The 20,389-nt window shown below is 67.3% G+C and overlaps 1 protein-coding gene across 4 annotated transcripts in view; it reads right to left on the reverse strand.

Annotated features, from left to right (window-relative positions):
• Positions 1-1,942: 1,942 nt before the first annotated feature.
• TBC1D16 (TBC1 domain family member 16) overlaps positions 1,943-20,389 on the reverse strand; it is a 76,776-nt gene continuing 58,329 nt past the window's right edge. For 3 of the 4 annotated variants that reach the window (XM_058284835.2, XM_071210836.1, XM_058284836.2), the window contains 10 exons: positions 16,663-16,824; positions 15,726-15,873; positions 14,818-14,982; positions 14,265-14,413; positions 13,053-13,187; positions 12,084-12,270; positions 10,370-10,549; positions 7,431-7,577; positions 6,719-6,967; positions 1,943-6,567 (listed from right to left, as the gene is read on the reverse strand). In XM_058284835.2, coding sequence (XP_058140818.1) covers positions 6,719-6,967; positions 7,431-7,577; positions 10,370-10,549; positions 12,084-12,270; positions 13,053-13,187; positions 14,265-14,413; positions 14,818-14,982; positions 15,726-15,873; positions 16,663-16,824 — 1,522 coding nt within the window. In that variant the 3' untranslated portion in view covers positions 1,943-6,567. The remainder of the gene's footprint in view (positions 6,568-6,718; positions 6,968-7,430; positions 7,578-10,369; positions 10,550-12,083; positions 12,271-13,052; positions 13,188-14,264; positions 14,414-14,817; positions 14,983-15,725; positions 15,874-16,662; positions 16,825-20,389) is intronic. The other variant, XM_058284834.2, reaches the window with a different exon arrangement.

The raw sequence follows: 20,389 nt of genomic DNA on the forward strand, positions 1-20,389 counted from the left end.
GAGGCTGAGCTGGGTGGACAGGGGCTGAGCCCTTGGATTGAAAGGTGAGCGGCAAGCTTCCTGCTCAGCTGGGTGTTGGGAGAACGGCACACCTGGGGAGGGGGCGGGGCCGAGGCAAGGTCAGGGTTGGCTGGGTGGGCCTCGGTGGGAGGGAGGTGGGAGCGGCCTCTCTTGGGGGCTGGGGGCGCTCACTTGAGGGTGGCAGGGAACCCGAGAAAGCCGCACGCGGCCCTGCGCTGCCTGCCCGGCGCCACGGCAGGTGCACACGCGAGGTTCCTAAGAGCGGGCTGGCGAGGAGCCCCCTACCAGGGAGCGGAGCTGCACCCGCGTCCTCCCCAGACCCTGGACGGACGCGGCAGGGGCTCTGCAGGCGCGGCCAGGTTCAGGCGCCGTCCTGCCGCCGTCGGGCAGGTCCTGGGCCAGTGGCGTGTCCCCAGGGGAGGAGGGATGGGCGGGCAGCCCCGGAGGAGCGGCGGGAGGCGGCAGGGAAGGCGTGCGGCGGCGCCAGCCCGGGGCGAGGAGGCGGGGGGAGCCCCCCGGGGCCTTGGGGAGCGCGGCCCCGCCGCAGCGTGGCTCTCTGGGGCTGCGAGAGAAAACATATCTGTGGTTTCCAGCGTCCCCGTCCGCGGTTGTGGCAGCCCCGGGCAACTTCCCCCTGGAGCCCCCGGCTGCAGAGGGGTCAGGGCTGAGTCAGGCACCGGCCTCTCCCCGCCCAGAGCGGGGCTCGCTGGCCCTGGGCACGGGCGGTGGCCGAGCACCGGGTCTTTCCGAGGGGGCCCGCCCGAGACGGATCTGGCTCCCGGGTGGCCCGTCCCCTCGGCCGGGCGCTGGGGACTTCACAGCTGTTAGTTCCGGGAGGAGCGGCATGGAGCCCCGGGAATGGGTCCAGCCGGGGGCCTCTGGGCGGCTCTGGCCGAGACGGGGTGGCGAGGGGCCCGACCCCTGCCCCGCGCCCCAAGGACGAGCTGGGCCCTGCCCCCCCAGGTTCCCCGCTGCCTCCGCACGGTGACGAGGGACAGGCGTTTCTTGAATTGGAGCCGCCCCAACGGTGCACCGCCTGTGTGTGGAACGCGGGGTCCTGCCTCGGGGGAGCCGTCGGGGCGTCCCGGGTCCACAGAGTGGGCCAACGCCAGAGCCGGGGACAGGAATGCGACGAAGACCCTTCCGGGGGCCGCGCCCTCAGGAGGGCTGCGCGTAGCGCAAAGAACCCCCGAAACCCGGCTCCCGGGAGCCTGCCGCCCTGCGCCTGCGCCCACGGACCGGAGGAACCTGGACCGGCCTGCTCCGACGGGGACCCCGGCCTCTCGTGCCCGTTCTTCCCACGAGCCCCGTGGCTTGACCACACGGCCCAGCAGGCTTGGGAGGGTGCGCGGCTTGCGAAGCTGATGTCAGAATTTTCCCTCCAACACGCTCCCATCTCCCCCAACGAAATCCAGGTCACCTTGTTGCTCTCCCTTAAAAAGTTCCCAAATGCGAGGCCCCGGCCTTTCCTGAAATCGGAGCCCCGGCAGCTCCGGCTCAGTAAAACCCTGTCTGTGTCTGGGGCGCCGAGGCCGGCCTGGGGCTCCCCCCTGCTCGGCGTGAGCGGGCTCCTGGCTGCGGGGGGCACAGGAGCCGTTTCCCCCGCCCTCCCGTCAGCCTCTGCTGGGCCCAGGCGGCCCCTGCCTGTGCCCCCAGGCCCCCGACCCCCGGCCCAGAGGACGGGCCTGCCCCGCGGGGGCCCCGCCAGCTGCCCTCGCCCACGGCCCACCTCCCACCCAGCTCCCTTCTGCTTCTCCCCCTCCCCATCCCGGGGCGGCCCGCGAGCCCGGCCGTGTCCGCAGGCCGTCCTTCACGGCCCCCTTCCACGGGGACCCTCTGCGCCCAGCGCCAGGGCTCGCCACGGGCGTCGCGGCGCAGCGAGCCCTGGGCAGCTCCTCCTCCCGGCGCTGCAGAGAGCACGTGTGTCTCGACAGGATTTTATTTGCTTCGCCGAGGATCCACGAGAGGCCGTGGGCAGCAGGGGCACCGGCGCTGAGGCCCGGGCCTGGAGCAGGGCCTGGTGGGTGGGCGATGGCTTTTAAAAACAAAACCCACACAGCAGGGAGAGTGACTCACTTGCCGTCGATATTAGTAATCTCGGGAAAATGGTGGAAATTCCATTAAACTTTCCCTTAGAAAGCACAGCCACCGCCTCGACATGCTGCTTCTGCCGCCCAAGGTGGCGGAAACGAGCCGGCCTCCGTGTCCCCCCACGCATGTGCCCAGAGTGTTCCCTGGCACGTGGAGGTTGCCAGGCCGGAGCTGCGGCCTTCGCCGCCGCCTCTGCCTGGCGCCCCTCTCCTCTGGCCAGGGGCGGCGGCCTCGGCCCGAGCAGCCTTCACGGCGGAAGGGCATTCGGCACATGTGCACACAAGCACGTGCTCGCAGGACCGCCGCTTTTCTCGGTGGCGGGCGGGGGGTGGCATGGAGTGAATGTACCCGAAGAGGCACTGAAAGGGTCGTCCCCGTCGGGGACGCAGGGCGAGGTGGGCCCGGTAGGGGAGGCGCGCTGGCCGCCCCCGAGAGCGCGGAGGACCTGGCGCAGCACCTCACGTGGCCGACGCGGTGGACGGCTGAGGTCGAATGGTCTCGTCCCTGAACGGCAGGTGGGTGGGCCCTTGGGGCTCGGTGTGGCATCCTCAGGACGGCTTTTAAGTGGTGGCCTGGGGCGGCGGCCACACCCCATTTTACAGATGGGGAAACTGAGGCTGGGAGGCAGGACCTGTCGGGTCCCTGACCGCCCGCTCACACCCTTCCCTCTCCACGGTACCGCGTCTCAGCCCCCCCCCCCGACAGAGGGCTCTGCTCTCTGGGGTGGGGGGCGGTGATTAAGCGCCGCCAAGCCTGGCCCAAGAACATGGGGTCGCTGGAGCGCCAGTGAGCCGGGGCCTCCGGGGGTGGGCACCCGGCCTCCGGCTGGGCCTTCCGGCTCCTCCTGCGGCACGGCCTGGTGCGGCTGCCCACCCTTCCGGTACCTCCGGCACCCCTGCGCATCTGCGCTCTCCCAGGGGCTGCCGGCGGGAGGAAGCTTCCTGTCCCTGGCGCGGGAGCCTGGGGTGTGCCCGCCACCCGCGCGGGAGGAAGCAGAGGCCGGCCTGGGGCACGAGGCTCCGCAGGGCACGGTCGTGAGTGGGGCCCCTTCACCCCCCTCCCCCACGTGGATTCTGCCAAGGAAGGAGCAGACGAGAGTGCGGGGGGGGCCCCCGAGATGAAGGGCGGGCTGCCGAGGCACCCCCCGACGGCGGTCCTCACCCCGGGACGAGGGCGGCAGGGCGCTGGAGGCAGGCGCGTGGGGGCTCCCTCCCTCCCCCCGTTTCCTTGTTCCACCACGTTCCCAGGGGCCACCCTCCAAAGGCCCGGGGCCTGTGCTGGCCACTGCCAGGCCCGGGAGTGGGGACGGCGGCCCCGCCGGTGTCCCGAGCTGAGGCCAGGGAGAGCCGCGGCGCGCCCCACGGGCTCAGGCAGGACGCGTCCCGGAACCAGCACCTGCTGCCTGGCCAGCTGCCCCGCGCTGCCCCCAGCTCCGTGTCGGGCGGGCATCCATGGACAGCCCGGGCCGAGAGGCCCTCGGTCCCCTCTGCGGGCTGTCCGCCAGCGGCCCCCGAGGCCAGTGGCTGATGGGGCTGCCCCTGCTGGACTTAGACGCTCCTCCCCGCACCCACCCCTGCCCACCGCGCTGATGCGCTCCAGGGCCCCCATTCCCGGTTCCCGCCGGGGCGTCCTCTTCTCCCCCCCTGGACCCCCCCGTCGCCCAGCTCGTGAACCCCCCACCCTCCCATACCTGGCCTCCCCCCGGGAGTGGGGATGGGTGACACCGGTGTAGCCCCTCGCTGGGCTGGCGAGCCCCCGCCGTGCCACCCGCCCCTCTGACCTCCCAAGGCCTCTCCCTGGAATGGCACCGCCCAGGGGCCAGACAGACTTCGGCGGCGGCCGGGGAGGAAACTTTTAAGTATGCGGAGGCACGCCGGGCAATAACGCTAAGTGTCATTTTAAAAAATGGGTTAAATAAGGAGCTTTGCCGAGGGTGGAAGCGCCGGGCTGATGATTCCGCGTTCGCCTGGCGGTGGGAGGGCAGGCTAATGACCGAATTAGCACCCCAGTGCCTTTCGCTAGCTGGGGACGATCCCGGGGCAACAGCTGCCTCTGCAGGCGTTTGGGACCATCTCCCCTAACTGCTTCCAGATTCAGGGAGCTGCACGAGGGGCGGGGCCTCTCCAAGCTCCGCAGAGCGGCGGAGGCCCTGTGGCTGCGAGGCGGTGGGTGCAGACCTCCCCGGGGCCCGGGAGAAACGAGGGGTGCATGGGGACACGGAGGAGGCAGCTCGGTCTGGGCCGGGCCTTGGGGCACCACGGAGATGAGGTGGAGGAGCGGGGACGGGGCACGGAATCCCTTCCTTCCAGGCACCCGTTGCACGTGGCAACCTGGACCTGCCCCAGGTGGACACAGGATCCCCAAGGCACAAGGAACGCGGCACAGCGCACAGCTCACCCCGCACCACCCGTGCGGAGCTGGGGAAGGAGGACCCTTCTCCGCTCTTTTTGGCACCCCCTGCCTCTCCACGGAAGCCGGCGCCCCGGGGAGACTGAGTTCTATGTGGGCCGCGCCTTCCGGGGGTGGGAGCCCGATGGCGTGACGGCCCTGCCCGCCCGTGCTCCCGGCGCTTTGCGGTGACTAGGAACCGGCTCTCACCGCGGAGGGGGCGTCCAACTTCCCTGGGCCTTGCCCCAGCCGATGAGATGGCTGAGGGGGTGGCCCGGGGTGGGTGGGGGCAAGGCTGCGGACGGCGCCCCTGGGTTCCTGCTTCTGCACTGCTGTGTCCGCCCGGGTGAGCCTGCGGGGGGGACGCGTGAGCCACGCGCAGCAGCGCAAGGCGCCCGCAGCCAGCAGTCCAACGCCCAGATGCGCAAGGGCCCAGCGGCCGGCTGTCCACGGACGTGAGAGCCTGAGCCTCGAGGGCGGAGGAAGTGCATATTGTATTAAAGCCGCCAGGCGTGGGGGTCATTTGTTATGCAGCAACACCGTGGCTGTGGATAACTGATACATCTGTCACGAGGATGAGGTTCCTGGAGGAAGGTGCCTGCAGAAGGACACGGCAGGTGTCCCCCGGGGCATCAGGAGCCAACACGGAGGGGCAAGTCTCTTTTCCTGGAAGTGGACAGGTGGTCCACCCCACTGCACCGGGCACTTTTGGGGCTCCTGGGTGGTCTCCCCAGAAAGGCTCTAGGACAGGGGGCCTGGAGTTAGAACTTGGAAGGGCCAGCCCCAGACTCCCCGCCTGCCGGAGAACGTGGGCTCGTGGGGCGAATGGAAGCCGCGAAGACGAGAGGCTGGCGGCGTCATCTTCCCTCCCGACACATCTCTTTCCAGTGGACCAGTGGCAGGGCCCACCTTTTGGTGAGAAAACTGGAAGAAGGAAGAGAGCCGCAGGCGGGGGCGTGGCTGCCCCATGACTCAGCACTGGAGGCTTCTCCCGGAAGCATCAAGGCGGGGAGGGCTCCTGGCTCCCGCCGGCCTAGAAGTGACCGTGCAAACGGCTCAAACTTCTTCCCAGCGGGGGACTCGCGTCCTATTCAGACCCCACGCCTGCCCGTCTCTGAATCCCAAGAGGAGCAACTTTTGGAGGCGAGAAAGTCCCGCCTGGGGAGCGGAGGAGCCCCGAGCGCGGGCTTCTTGGGGGGCCCGGTGTCGCCCGAGAAGCCGACGTGGTGAAACCCCCTTTGACAGTCGAGATGCGGGCCCCGCAGGGACGCGCAAGAGGCTCTCCAGCCGCTGTCGGGGGCTTCGCCTGGTCAGCGCCTGCGCTGGCATGGTCCTCGGACAAGCCACGCTGTCACCCGCGCTCTCGTGTTCACGTGTGCAGTTCACGTAAGCCCACGTGTGCACATACACGCGTGCACACACACGCCCGGCCCGTCACGCCCCGTCGGCTGCGGGACTTGGAGGGGTCGCGCCTGAACCAGGCGGAGGCAGCTCGCCAGCTCAGCGGGACGGTCCTCGCGCGGCCCGCGGCCGGGCCCCAGGAACGGCGGTTTCCTGCTCGCCGGGCAGAGGGAGCTGTTCGGGCGGACGGGGTTCAAAGGCAGGAGCGCCTCTGGCCTCCCTCTGCCCCTGCGCCCCTCTGTCCTGCGGTCGGAGGAGCTGTTTGTCTTCACACACCTCCTCACGTCAGCATCACGGCCGAGGCCGGGGCAGCCGCAGGCAGCGAGCGCCCCTCTCACCCGGAAGAGGGGCTGATGAGGAGGCGTGCCCTCGGGCCCCGCAGACGACGCCCGTCTCTTCTGCGTCTCAGGGCGCGGGGGGCGACCCCGGCCTTGCTCTCCGCCCTTCTCTCCTGCAGCCCGGCCGTGGCATTCGGCCGCAGAGGGAGCTGGGACGGTGGCGAGGCCGGGGGCAGCCCCGGCTGCGGCGCGATCCGTCGGAGGCGGGCAGCGAGAGGGCGTCCGCCTGCCTCGGGGGGGCAGCTGGGTGACGGGCTCCGGGGACGCGGGGCTGGCGGGGCTGGCGTTCTCCGGGCGGGTGGCGGGTCTCGCTCCTGGCGCTCCTGGACTTAAGAAGCAAAGGCCCCGTCCCCACGCCCCGAGGCATTTTCCTTCCGCTTCCACCCCCGCCTCCCCCGTTCCCGCCGTGCCTCTCCCCGGCCCCCACGTGCCCGGGAACCCCCTCCATGTGGTCTCCTCCGCCGGGCCCAGGAGCCCACCTATTTGCGGAAGCCGAGGCTGCCCCGCGGCGACCGTGGGCCCCGCTCGCCGTCTGCGGGGGGCTTGGGCGAAGGCACGTCCGCCGTGCCCCCGTAGGGGCAGCTCTCTGAGCCCGGGTGGAGGCCGGTGCACTCCACGGCGGGCACGCACCCGCTGTCCCACATGCCGGTCCCGCACAGCTTGCACAGGTCGCACAGGCTGCAGGGGATCCGGCGCAAGAGGCGGAACTGATACAGCAGACTCCTGGCCTGTGGGGAGAGAGGGGGTGCGGTGAGGGGGGCGGGGGCAGCCGGGGTGCCGAGGGTCCCCCGGGGAGAGGCCAGAGAGCCGCGGCAGAGGCCCGCCGCAGCCCCCTCGACGCCGCAGTCTTGTGTGCGGACGCGGTTTCCACGGGGCCTTAAGACGGAGACTGAAGGGGAGCAGGGCGGCCCACGGCAGGCCAGACCCCTGCCCGGTCCGGCCGGGCCCACGCGCCCCGGTCTCACGCAAGCCCGGCTGCCTCCACCCCCGGCCCCGGCGCCCTGCGACGCCCTCGTGCCGTCCCGCTCCACGGCTGCATGGTCAGTCCTCGTGGCTCCACGCCGGACCGCGCTCTCTTCCTGCTCGCCGCCCCCCCCCACGACTCCCGGGGACCCGCCACGCTGCCCCTGGCCCGGGCCGCCGGGGCGCCGCCGGCAGCCGCGTCTCGGGCGGGAGGCGGGGAGGCCCCACCTTCCGGAGCACCAGCTCCCCGCTCATGTGCATGGCCAGGTTCCCGAAGTGCAGGAGCATCTGGTCGGCCGCCAGCCGCTGCTCCACGACATCGTCCCCGTAGATGGCCACGATGGCCACGCAGACGAAGAGGTGGAAGTAGTCCGTCTGGAGGGGGAGAGGGGGCTTCAGCGAGGCCCCGAGGGGAGCTGGGGGGTGGATTTGGAGCCAGCGCCGCTGGTCGTGTGGCGAGCCACGCCGCCGCCCCTTCTGTCCTGTTTCCCCACCGGCAGATGGGGCCTACGTCGGGCCCTGCACCCGAAGGCTTTGGGACAACCGCAGGAGGGGACGCTCGTGCTGGGTGCCCGCCGGCTGCCTCGCTCTATGGGGGCAGCGCTTTGGCTCGGTGCCACGACCTCCAGAGACGCCCTGACGCTCACCTCGAGGTCTAGAGAGGCGGCGTGTGCCAAAGGTTGGGGCGGAACATGCTCCAGGGGGCCTCGGAACGTGCCGGCAAGAGAGACCCTTGTGGGAAGCGGGTGTGGCTCAAGCAGCTGGGCTCCCGTCTACCATGTAGGAGGTCCAGGGTTCGATGCCCAGGGCCTCCCAGTGAGGGCAAGCTGGCCCGTGCGTGGCAAGCTGGCTCACGCAGAGCGCTGCCCCGCGCAGGAGTGCCGGCGACACAGAGAGCCGGTGCAGCAAGATGACGCAACAAAGAGAGACACAGAGGAGAGACAATAAGAGACTTAGCAGAGCAGGGAGCTGAGATGGTGCAAGAGACTGAGTGCCTCTTTGCACTCTGGAAGTCCCAGGATCGGTTCTGGAGCCACCCAATGAGAATATAAGCAGATACAAAAGAACACACAGCGAATGGACACAGAGCAGAAGGGGGGGGGGAGAAGTAAATAAATCTCTTTTTAAAAAAAAAAGGAAGACCCTTGTGGCAGCCAGCCACCTCCAGGCCGATTGTCCCCAGCTTGTGCCCCCAAGACGACGGTTTATCACTTAGAAAGCAGGGATGAAGGCCTTAGCAGAGCGAGCACGGCAGCTCCCGACGCCACGCTGGAGTCCTTCCTCGAGGGCGGGCAGCGGGCTCCAGGGCCGGCTTCCTGCCACCCTGCCCGTGGACTTGACCCGGGTGCTCCGCCTGGACGCTCGCGGCAGGCCGCCTTTGAGGCACACGGGCCTCCAGAGCCGCGGGAAGGAGAGCAGCCCCGGGACGTCTGTGTTTCGTTTCTCGACGTCGACCACCCAAACCGGACCAGGCCCTGCTCACGGCGCAGGAAGGAGCCTCCGCCACGTCCCGGCCACTTGAGAGCCTGAGAGGTCCAGACCGTCCCCTGGCCTGCCCGGCCCCTTCCTCCAACCAAATCCGGAATGGTCTCGCTTGCCCTCGGAGTGATTCTTTTGCAGCGGTTTGAACTCTGGCGGGGGTGGGAGGACGTGGGGGAGGATTTCCAGGAAGGTGGACGTGCGGCCCCCTGCAGGGCCGAGTGGGGAGGGGACGGAGTGGGTATGTGCCAAACGGGGCTGGACAGCGGGCCGGGCCTGACCCAGCTCGCTAGGAAAGGCGCAGAGCTGCCCAGGCTGGGAGGAAAGGGCGCCGTTTCCCACTTGGTGCCACTTTACAAGTTGGAAGCGTCCCTACCAGGGACACCCCATCTCCCCCAAAGCAGCATGCAGAGGCAACCCCGACTCCCGGCTTATGAGCTCACCCGCCATCCACCACCCCACTGGCTGCCCCCACCCACCCCCCTAAAAACCCGAGGGAGGTCGGGGCCTGGCCGGGGACTAAATGGCTCAAGGGATTTTCGGCTCCAGCTTTCCTGGGGGATCCGAGGGATGGAGCCCATGGTGGCTAACTTTAGCCTGCGGCCCCCGACACCGCGAACTTGACTTGTGGACCTCACACAAAAGGGTGGCCGACAGAGAGGTGCCCATGGGTCTCCCTGCTGAACTGTCACCAGCGTTCCTTAAACTTGGGACAGGGACCGAGCGCCGTGATTAAGGCGACAGCGAGGAGTGGCCCCGTCTGCTAGGGCGTGCTGGGCGTTGGCTTCGACGTCAGCGGAACCCTAACGTGAGATGGAGCCGCTGGGCACACGTGCAAGGACGCCTGGCAAAGCAGGTGCAATTGGGGAAAAAACCCACCCCCTGTGTGGCTGTGCCCTTGATGAGCGCAGGTACCTCATCCCACCTGTGCACAAACCGGGCGGAAAACGCAGCCTGACCCGGGCCGGGAGGGCGCGCAGGGCGAGCGAGGACGGACGAGCAGCACGACCGCGCCTGACGTCAGCACTGAATTCCTCCGGATTTACTTTTATCACTCATAAATCCTCCAGTGATGTCAGTAAGGGCAGGAAATGCCGGGGAGAAGGGCTGTGGGCTGGGGGTGCAGGCGCCTCATCGGCAGGGTCGGTGTCCTCCAAGGCGTGGGGCTGCTGTGGCCGAGCTCCAAGCCCCGCCCCTCCCCGGGTGGGGTGCTGCTGTTTTTTTTTTTTTTTTTTAAAGGCTGATGGATTCAATGAGACTTGCCTAAGCCTTTAAAGTCGCCGGTGTGTACCTAATTTCGGGCTTAAAACCGTGTGACAGAGCCCCTGCTGTTCCGTGGGGAATCTGTGCAGGTGACGCTGATAGCAGTGGATGGCGCGTGGGACCCGGCCGCGCTGGGAGGGGACGGCCAGGGGGCAGCCGGGCAAGCGGGACCTGAGGCCTCTTCCCCGAGCCGGCGCGTGGCCCTCGACGGCTGGGCGGGGCCGAGGGGGCCTGGTGGGGCCTGGGGGTCGTTGGCCCGCTCAGCGCCCCCCGCCCTCCTTCACGCGACAGGAGCGGGCCGGGCCGCGAGTGCAGACACGGGCGCCGGGCAGCGCAGCCGGTGACTCGGGAGACGGGGCCGTGAGGCCTGCAGCTGGCCCCAGGGGGCCCGAGGGCCGTGGCCGCGGGAGGGGCGCCCGGCTCACCTGGTAGTGGGCCCAGCAGGCCTCCCAGATGCGCAGCGCCTCCGCCTCGGGGAACTCGCGCTTGAAGCACAGCAGCAGCCAGCGGTGGCAGAAGAGCATCTGCAGGCCGTCCTCGCCCAGTGCCGCCAGGTGCTGGTAGAAGCGCGGGTGCGTCAGCCGCAGCAGCTCCCGCAGGTACAGCTGGGGGCGGGCGGGCGCGTCAGCGCAGCCCCTCGCCCCCCACATGGCCGTAGCCCCTCCCTCCCCCCCCTCCTGTGCCGGTGTGTCCCGGGGCTGGGGCTGCCCTGGCCGGTGTGGGGCTGAGCTCCATCCACGCCGAGTGGGGGCCTGAGGGCTCCCCGGGGGCTGGGCGCCGTGGAGGGCAGCCGTTTCTGACGCTGCGTCCCCTCCCGGCCGGGTGGGCGGGCGGTGCAGGGGATACCTGGGCCCCTCGCCTTCTCCCGTCCCCCGTCCCCGAGGCCCGTTATCAACGAGAGCTGATCCGAGGGGAGGGGGGTGGGGGCACCTTTCTGGGCCCCAGGAGCCCCATTCCTGTGTGTAAGGTCAAGACCGAGGCGGAGCCCGGCCCGGCCTGCTGCTCCCAGCAAGGCTGGCGGAAAAGCAAGCTCCGGCAGCGACGGAGCCCGGTGTCGCCGGCAGCACTTGGGGTGCAGCGCATCAGACCCGTAACTGCCCCCTCCAAGCGCCGGGGACACCTCCCGGCGCCCGGTGCATGGCGAGTGCCGCGGGGAACAAGCTCAGCTTGCCATGGCCTGGTGGGCGCTGGGTGCCACCGGGCTGATACTCGGGGCTCCAAGGACCCACACGGGCTTCGAGCCGCAGCTGCAGCAGCTCAAGCCCTTGCAGGAACGAACTCGGGGAGCCCTGCTGCCTGGAGAGCCCCTCGCCGCCGGCTACGTCCTCCCAGGCCGCTCACCGCAGCCCCATGGCCCCTGCCACGCCCCCAGCCCCGGCCTCCTCTTCCTCACATCCTCTCTGCTGTGGCTGCTTTCCCATCCAAGTCTTCACTGGCTCCCTAGTGTTTTGTCTAAAGGCCACGCCCCGTGGCCTGGGCCCTCAAGACCCTCAATTCAGCCCTCCACTCCTGTCTCACGAGATGACCCGGCTGACAGGTGTCCGTGCCCGGACCCCTTCCCTGGAGAGCCGGCCCCTGTCCAAGACGGCACCGGGACGTCCACCTTGTTTCCCGTGTCTATTATGGCGGCGCCTTCTGCACCCCTCCTGCCACCCGGGACCCCCAGCTCGTGCTGTCGGCTTCCAGCTGCGGCGCTCGCCCCTGTGGGAAGCTGAGGCCACACCCTGGCGCCCACCTGGTGGGTGCTCGATGCACACTTGGTGCAGCGAGGGTCTCCCTGACTCACGGCCTCCGGACCCCCTGCCCTGGCCGCGCCCAGCGTGGGGCCGGCACTCGGGGAGGCCGCAAAGGCGGGGCCGTCCGCCGGGCGCACCGTCTCCTGGGGCGCCCCAGGGCCCCGTTTCAGCCAAGGCCGGGCGTGAAGGGGACGGCTGCTCCCCCTCCTCGCCCCGCGGGGCTCGGTTTTGGACCGCGGGGCGCCGGGGAACGGGGGCGGTGCTGCCCGCGACGCGGGGGTGGCAGCCCTCCCGGGGAGACCCGCCCGGAGCCCCATCGGGCTTCTCTGGCGCCCCGCAGCGGCGCTGCCGCGGGAGGGCGAGGGCGGCGGGCGGCCTCAGACGCGCCTGCCGCGGGCCTCACCAGCTGCTTCTCCATGTCCTCGTCCCGGGGCGAGCTGACGAAGACGGTGTTCTGCATCAGGCCGACGAAGCACCAGAAGGTGTCCGACTCGTCCACCACCTCGGCCAGGATGGGCGCCACCAGGTCCGACATGCCCTGCGAGTAGCCGATGGCCGGGTTGTACACAGCGTAGTTCAGCAGGATCCTCCTGGAGAGGCCGTGGAGACGGGGGTCAGCAGGCGCGTGCCACCCAGGCCGGCAGGGCCCTGAACTGTAGACCCCGGGCTGCGTGCATCCCCATCCTTTGCCTTGAACCACGGGGGAGGGTGCATGTGATTGCGGGAGAGCCTGGCAGCCCAGGGGACCGACTCCAGAGCCCATGCCAGGGACTGAGACTGACGGGGCTTGGCTCTGCGCGGTAACGGCCTGCGCTTGGCCACTCCCTGGGGTGGGGGCGAGTGGGTTTGATCTCAGTGGTCGGCTGCCTGTGACAAGGGTGGGCCGGCAAGGACATTTTTATGGGCTGCTAATTTTGTGCCATTCTTTGCCAGGCTGCAGTGTCACGTCGAAGACGCCATCCTCGGGGTCCGTGTGGCTTTATGGCGAACGGGACTCTCACGGGGGGCCACCCATCGGGAGACGGAGACGCGACATCACCCGTGGGGAGGCCCCCGCGGTGGCCTTGAGCCGAGCGGGGAGCGAGCCAGGTGGACGAAGCGGGGCCTTTGTGGGCACTTTGGGGGGGCTTGTGGGCCTCCCCAGATGCAGTAGCCGTAAGATGCCATTAAAGTGGCACAAATGGCCCACGAGCCTCTGCTCGGGCGTCGCCGGAGCCTGCGGAAGGCTGCGCCCAGCGGCCGCTTTCCGGGAGGTGCCCGAGATGCGGCGTGGCGAGGCCGCACACGCATGGCTCGAGGGAATCGGGACACCGTGCCCCCTGCCCGAGGCCCTCGCCGCCCGGCCGAGCGTCACCCCGGGGGGAAAGGGCACCTCATGCTCTCCACGTTGGGGTTGCCCTCCCCGCGGAAGAACTGGTTGCTCCGGTCAGTCCGCACCACGTCCTTGTCCACGGTGAACTGCACGTTGCGCCAGAAGGCTCTGCGCTCCTCGGGGGCCATGGCGAGCCTGCGCGGGGAGCAGCGCCCGGGCTTGGCCAGTGGCACACACTGCCAGGGCACACGCCGCCAGGGCACATGGCGGTCAGAGGGCACACGGCCAGCACGGGCACACGGCCGCCAGGGGCACACGCCGCCAGGGAACAGGGCCGCCAGGGCACACGGCCGCCAGGGCACACAGCCGCCAGGGGCACACGCCGCCAGGGGGCACATGACTGCCAGCGGGCACATGGCCGCCAGTGGGCACGCAGTGGCCAGTGGGCACACGGCTGCCAGGGGCACACGGCCGCCAGAGGGCACATGACTGCCAGGGGGCACATGACTGCCAGCGGGCATATGGCCGCCAGTGGGCATGCAGTGGCCAGTGGGCACATGGCTGCCAGTGAGCACATGGCAGCCACCGGTGGGCACACTGCTGCCAGCAGGCACATGATACCCAGGGGGCCCATGGCTGCCAGTGGCACACAGTGGCCAGCAGGCACATGGCAGCCAGTGGGCACACGATCCCCAGCGGGCACATAGTTGCCAGCAGGCACACAACCCCCAGCGGGCACAAGGCAGCCAGTAGTACATGCCACCAGCAGGCATGGGGCAGCCACCGCGGGCCCCTGGCAATCTGAGCCCATGGCAGCGAGTGGCAGGGTGCTGGCACACCCTGGGTAGGGCCCTTCCCCGCTCCCTGGACCCTCGGGCCCTGGCTGGCCTCGGGGGCTGCTTCCTGCGACCCGGGCAGAGGGCCGGGCTTTGCTCGACGCCAGCTCAGCCTCTCGGTCCCCCGCCCCAGGGAGGGGGCTGTCCGCTGCCCGACAGCAAGGCGGGGGGCCCCCTCACCCGGTCGCCCCCTTGGCCCCGGCCCAGCCCCGTGTCAAGCAGAGGCAGGTCAGCGCCGGGGAGGGCTGCCGGCCGAGGATTCCGGGCCCTTGTCGCGGGAGCCCAGGGGACCCGCGTGGGGGCCCTCGGCCAGCCCTGCCCCCGCTCCCGGGACATACGTTTTCCAAGGAAACTCCGGTCAGGGATTGCACCTCCGCCCGCCGGCGTGGCTGCCGGTCTCCCCGGGCGCGGCGGGGGGGCGGCGCGGGGCGCTCACCTCCTCTGCTGGATCTCCCAGTACTCCCTGCGCCTCCGCGCCCGCAGCGCCTCCCGCTCGGCCGACGTGGACTCGGGGCTGTAACAGCGCAGCAGGAAGGGCCAGACCTCGCCCCGGATTGACACATCAATGCCGCCGAAGAAAATGGCCTGGAGGAGGCGGCGGGAAGTTGGGGAGGGGGGCAAAGCGGGCCAGCTCCGAGGCCCCCCGAGTCCGCGGCGGCCTGCGCGCTGGTGGCGCCGGTGCGCGCCCTGACAGCTGACGGCTTGATTCAGCGCCCCGCGATTTGCACATGTTTGGAGGGGAAAGGGCGGCCGCGCTATTCCCAGCGCGCACAGGCCCGGCTCATTTCAATGTCAATGCCCCCCCGGGGTGCCGCGCCGAGGACGGAGTTGTTCTCACGTCGTGGCTTAATCCCCCGGCCTGGAAAGGCGGCAGGGCCCGCGAGGCCCTCTGTCCCGGCTGACACAGGACCCCGGATCTCTCCGGGCGCGTCCCCCCACCCCGCCCGCCAGGCCGCGGCCTTGACGGCCCTCCGCGGCGCGGGCCTCACCTGGCGCAGCCGGTACTCCTCCTCCACCTGTCCCCGCTCGTTCAGGTGGCCGAGCCAGGCGGCCACGTCCAGCCTCCGGTGCAGGCTCTCCTCGGGGTGGGTCTCGGAGGAGGGCAGCGTGGGCCGCCGGATGGAGAACTGCATGCGGGTCTTCTCGTCCGCGGCCTGCGGGAGCGGGGCGGGCGGCCCGCGCCCACGCGTGGCTTGAGGGGCCCGCGCGGCGTTTCCCAGGATTTTAAAGGCTCTCCTGAAAGCCGAGGGGGAGAGCCGCCCCCCGCATACCGACTCTGAGGCGGCCAGTGTAATTAGACGCGATTAAAATGAAAATACCTTCGCCCCCGCGTCGGTCCCCGCGCTGCCCCCTTCTCCCGCCCGCCGCCTCCGTCCCCCGCGCCCCTCTCCCGCCCCGGCCGCGGAAAACAGAATTAATGCCTCGTAGGGCCCACTTCTCTCTGCCAGGAGGGCCTGCAATACATTACATGTCATTGGCCACATACAAAGGGCCCGCTGTTCGGCGAGCGGGGAGCCGGGCTGTCGGGCCGCTCCCCGGGCAGCCGCGGTTCCGGGGGCAAAACTGCAGCTGACATTTAATTCAAAAATCAAAGGTTGTTCAACGTAAGGGGGGAAAAGAGCCATGCTACTGTAATAAGGGGAAGCAGCAGGGGGCCCTGTGGGAAGGGAGGGGATTTTAAAGTCAGCCCCGTTTCTAATAAGCACATACCGTATCTTAAACAGATAATTAAAGAGCTCTTATTACATTTGTATGTAGATGGAGCAAAATATGGCAGGAGGCCCTGTCAAAACAGGATTTCCAAGTGCAGCGCGCACAGCGCGAGGAGCCCAGGGCACCTCTTCCGGCGCCGCCCCGTCGGCTCTACCTGCCGCCCCCCGCGGCCGCCCCGGCCCACCTGGTCTCTGGGCTGCGTCTCGGCGCAGTATTTCCACTGCTGGAACACGTCCGCCAGCTTGTCCAGGCCGCCGTGGTGGAAGTGGAAGACCTTGTACTGGCTCTCGCGGCTGGCGATCACCAGCTGGCCGTCCGTGCCGGCCTCATCGCTGCAAGAGCCCGGGGTGGGGGCTTCAGTGCCGATCACAGAGGGTCGCCAGAGGGCACTATCGACACCGGGGGGCAGGAGACAGGGCGATCCCGGGAGGGGCGTGGGGGTCAGCTGCGGGTGGGAGGCTTAACGGAATTACCCCAAAGTGCCTCCTCCAGGGGAGTCCGAGCACCGGGGAGCAGGGCTGCCTCCCTCCACCAGCCACACGGCCCTCCCTCCCCCGGGAGCCCTGGGGACCCCCTGTGCCCCTGCAGGCAGGTGCGCTCAGATCCTAAACCCAGGCAGGGGGCTGGCTCAGTGCACTGAAGGGTCACTGCCGTGTCCTGCACGGCGGCCCTCTGGGGGGCTCCCCCAGGGAAGTCCTACTGACCATGCATCAGTGTGGGAGACCCCCCCGCAGTGCCCACCCCTCCTTCCCGGCTCAGGTCTTCTCTGGTGCCGTCGTGCGGCTGGACCGCGCCGATGACGAGGAGGGGCCCCGGGACGTGGCTTTTAGGCGAAAGCGGGGCCGCCAGCTGCGGAGCTGCCTGCGGCGACGGCCCCTCTGCCGCGGGCCCCAGCTTGGTTGCTTCCCCCAAGCCAGAATTCCAAGCAAGGGGCTGACTCAGCACCCTGAAGGCAGCCGACGGGGGGCGGGCGGGGACGCCCCTGGGGAAACCGCACCGAGGAGGCTCGCGAAGGAAGCCGGCGCCCCGCGCCCCGTGTCCGCTCCCCGCGCCCCGTGTCCGCTCCCCGCGTGTGGCACGCGCCACGGGGGCCGGAAGCCGACGCCAGGAGACGCGCCTACCTGAAGAACAGGCGGAGGGAGCGCATCTGGCCCAGGTCCACGCGGAACACGCCGCAGATCTGCTCCAGGGCGCCCGCCCTCTGCGGCCCGTCCCAGCGCGGGGCCTGCGGGAGGCCGTTGCTCTCGGGGAACCGGAGGTTGGCGTCCGAGCTGGAGGGCGAGCTGGGGGAGCGGGCGGTGGGATGGCCACGCGTTTCTCCGTCGTGCCAGCCAGAGGGGGGCGGGCGGGAAGCCACAGGCTCATTTTACCATCCACACCGCGCTGGAGCACTCACTGGTCAAGGGGACTACCCCGCTGTGCGGGCAGCGGGCGTGCCGCGAACTCCTACGGGATGAGTGACTCCCACGACCGGTCAAGGCTTTTATAGTTTGATGTGGATGGGAGAGCGTTTTCATGATTAAATGCTGCTTGGCTTGGGTTCGATTCCTTGCTGTGTGACCTTGGGCAAGTTACCAAGCCTCTCTGAGCCCTTGTTCCTCATTTATAAAGGGAACATAAATGCAGTGCTTTTTGTAGAATACAAAAAGTGAAAAAACTCAGCAGGGGGCTGGGCCTCAGAGTTTACTGGAGCGGTTGTTTCATGACCATTTTAGACAGTAGGGGCTTCCCTTCGGGTTCAAGCTGGGTCACCATTTTCCTGAAAACTCTTGCCTCGGCTTATGGTTCTGAGGAAACTTTTGGGTTCTTACTGCTAGTAAGAATCATAGTGAACATTTACTCAACCCTTCAGATGACCTGGTCCTGTGCTAACTGCCTTCCGTGGGTTTTCACTGCATACAACCCTCTGCAATGAGCCATGCTGTTATCCCCATCGGGCAGAAGGGGAAAACGAGGCCCAGAGAGGTTAACTAACTTGCCCAAGACCACACAGCTAGCTGGCGGCAGAGCTAGGATGTGGACCCGAGCTGGCCGGCCCTGCTGCCCACACTTCCTGCATTTAAGCCTGCAGTTTAGTAATACAACCCCATTGGTTCTGGGTCATTTTGTTCTTTAAAAATTCGTGTATTAGTTTAGAGACCCGAGAGCAAAATATTTTCTCATTGCACAGATTCCGCCACAGCACAGGTAACTCCCGTCCCTTGAGATGGCAGCTACCAGCAAAACGTGATGGGGCTAAAAGGCAAGTGTCACCGCTCGGGCCCCACCCCAGTACCCCAGAGAGACACGCCACTTGATCCCCCTTTACCGCAGAACATAAAAGTGTCAGGGGCGGTGGCTCGGGCCCCTCGGCCTCCACGGGGCCCCGGGTGTCTCAACAGAGCGACGGTGCACTCTGGCCCTCGGCGCTTCCTCGAGGGGCAGGACGACCTTTGGAGAACCCTGAGCTGCTTTGGAGGAGCTGTGGGGGGGCCTGGCTCTTCTCCCCCACCCGCCCCAGGAAGAAAGCAGAACAGGTCCTCCCGATTCTGGGGAGCACCTGGGCTCTTGAGGGGTCATACTCAACAGGTGAACAGGAAGGCTCACAGGTGAACCACATCTGCGGCCCCGGCAAACGCGGTGACCCCGAGGGGAGCCCGAAGCGGCTGCGCTGTGACGTCGTGGGTGCAGACAGGGTGAGGTGCAGGTCTAAAGACCCCCCCACACAGGTTAGTCCTGCTTTTGAACCACGCAGCATCGGCGAGCCTCCCGCTGGCCCATCCCGAGCCTTCCCTGGTCACTGCGAGCCTCCACCTTCCCAGGGTCCCCACTGTGAGCGCATGGTCCTCCAAGCACCGGCAGGCGAAGATTCCCAGGAAGAATCAAAGTTGGGGGCGGAGCGGTGGGCAGAGGCTCCCTGCACCAGCACTGGCCCGGGGCCCGTCCCCGGGGTGGAGGGGCTGATGGACAGCGTCCTGAGCAGGGGCCACCTTCACCTCCCTGCAGCTCTCGCCTCCAGGCAGAGCTCTGCTTAAAGCCATTTACAAGTCCTTTGGGGCAAATTATTTGCATTAATTAACTGATTAATGAATTCAAGCCCCTTGCTGGGGACCCACAGCTGTGGGGGGGGAGGGGGGGTTGCCCACAGCAGGCCCAAGCGGGCTCTGCTGGGTTCCGGCCGGCCGGGCAGAGAGCACCCTGCAGGCCTCAGGGACGGGGCTTCCCTTCTGAGCCGGGGGGCCCACGGGGCGGGGCTGTATTTTTTTTGCTCTCCCGCCTCGGCTCCCAGCACAGGTCTGGCACAGAACACACAGCCACTTAATACTCGTGACTAGAATGGGAATTTTGAAGCCATAGGGAAAAAAATTCTTAAAGGGAGCAAAGTCTGGGGAAGGATAAACTATGTACAGTTTTTATTTCTCATTCTCTTTCTACACAAGGCAAAGCAAATGGTTTTAAGGCTATTAACACATGCTGTATAAAAGTCAGTTTGGGGAAGCGGACTTGGCCCAGTGGTTAGGGCATCCGTCTACCACATGGGAGGTCCATGGTTCAAACCCTGGGCCTCCTTGACCCGTGTGGAGCTGGCCCATGCGCAGTGCTGATGAGCACAAGGAGTGCCGTGCCACGCAGGGGTGTCCCCCGCGTAGGGGAGCCCCACGCGCAAGGAGTGCACCCTGTAAGGAGAGCCGCCCAGCGCGAAGAAAGTGCAGCCTGCCCAGGAATGGCGCTGCACACACGGAGAGCTGACACAACAGGATGACACAAGAAAAAGAAACACAGATTCCCACACCGCTGACAACAACAGAAGCGGACAAAGAAATAAGACACAGCAAATAGACACAGAGAACAGACAACCAGGTGGGGGGGGAGGGAGAAAAATAAATCAATAAATAAATCTTAAAAAAAAAAGTCAGTTTGTTCATAAAATTATGTGTGGCACATTAAAATGAAAAGGACGGTTTATTCGGACAGTCCCTCCCAATTTGCTATGAAGTTGTAAGTGTCCTACAAATAGAACTCAGAGAGGGAAACAGACTTTGGCCCAGCGGTTAGGGCGTCCGCCTACCACATGGGAGGTCCACGGTTCAAACCCCGGGCTTCCTTGACCCGTGTGGAGCTGGCCATGCGCAGTGCTGATGCGCGCAAGGAGTGCCGTGCCACGCAGGGGTGTCCCCCGCGTAGGGGAGCCCCACGCGCAAGGAGTGCACCCTGTAAGGAGAGCCGCCCAGCGCGAAGAAAGTGCAGCCTGCCCAGGAATGGCGCTGCACACACGGAGAGCTGACACAACAGGATGACACAAGAAAAAGAAACACAGATTCCCACACCGCTGACAACAACAGAAGCGGACAAAGAAATAAGACACAGCAAATAGACACAGAGAACAGACAACCAGGTGGGGGGGGAGAGAGAAAAATAAATCAATAAATAAATCTTAAAAAAAAAAGTCAGTTTGTTCATAAAATTATGTGTGGCACATTAAAATGAAAAGGACGGTTTATTCGGACAGTCCCTCCCAATTTGCTATGAAGTTGTAAGTGTCCTACAAATAGAACTCAGAGAGGGAAACAGACTTTGGCCCAGCGGTTAGGGCGTCCGCCTACCACATGGGAGGTCCACGGTTCAAACCCCGGGCTTCCTTGACCCGTGTGGAGCTGGCCATGCGCAGTGCTGATGCGCGCAAGGAGTGCCGTGCCACGCAAGGATGTCCCCCACGTGGGGGAGCCCCACGCGCAAGGAGTGCGCCCGTGAGGAGAGCCGCCCAGCGTGAAAGAAAGAGCAGCCTGCCCAGGAATGGTGCCGCCCACACTTCCCGTGCCGCTGACGACAACAGAAGCGGACAGAGAAACAAGACGCAGCAAATAGACA

Source organism: Dasypus novemcinctus, chromosome 21 (genome assembly GCF_030445035.2).
Source record: "Dasypus novemcinctus isolate mDasNov1 chromosome 21, mDasNov1.1.hap2, whole genome shotgun sequence".
Lineage (NCBI taxonomy): Eukaryota > Metazoa > Chordata > Mammalia > Cingulata > Dasypodidae > Dasypus > Dasypus novemcinctus.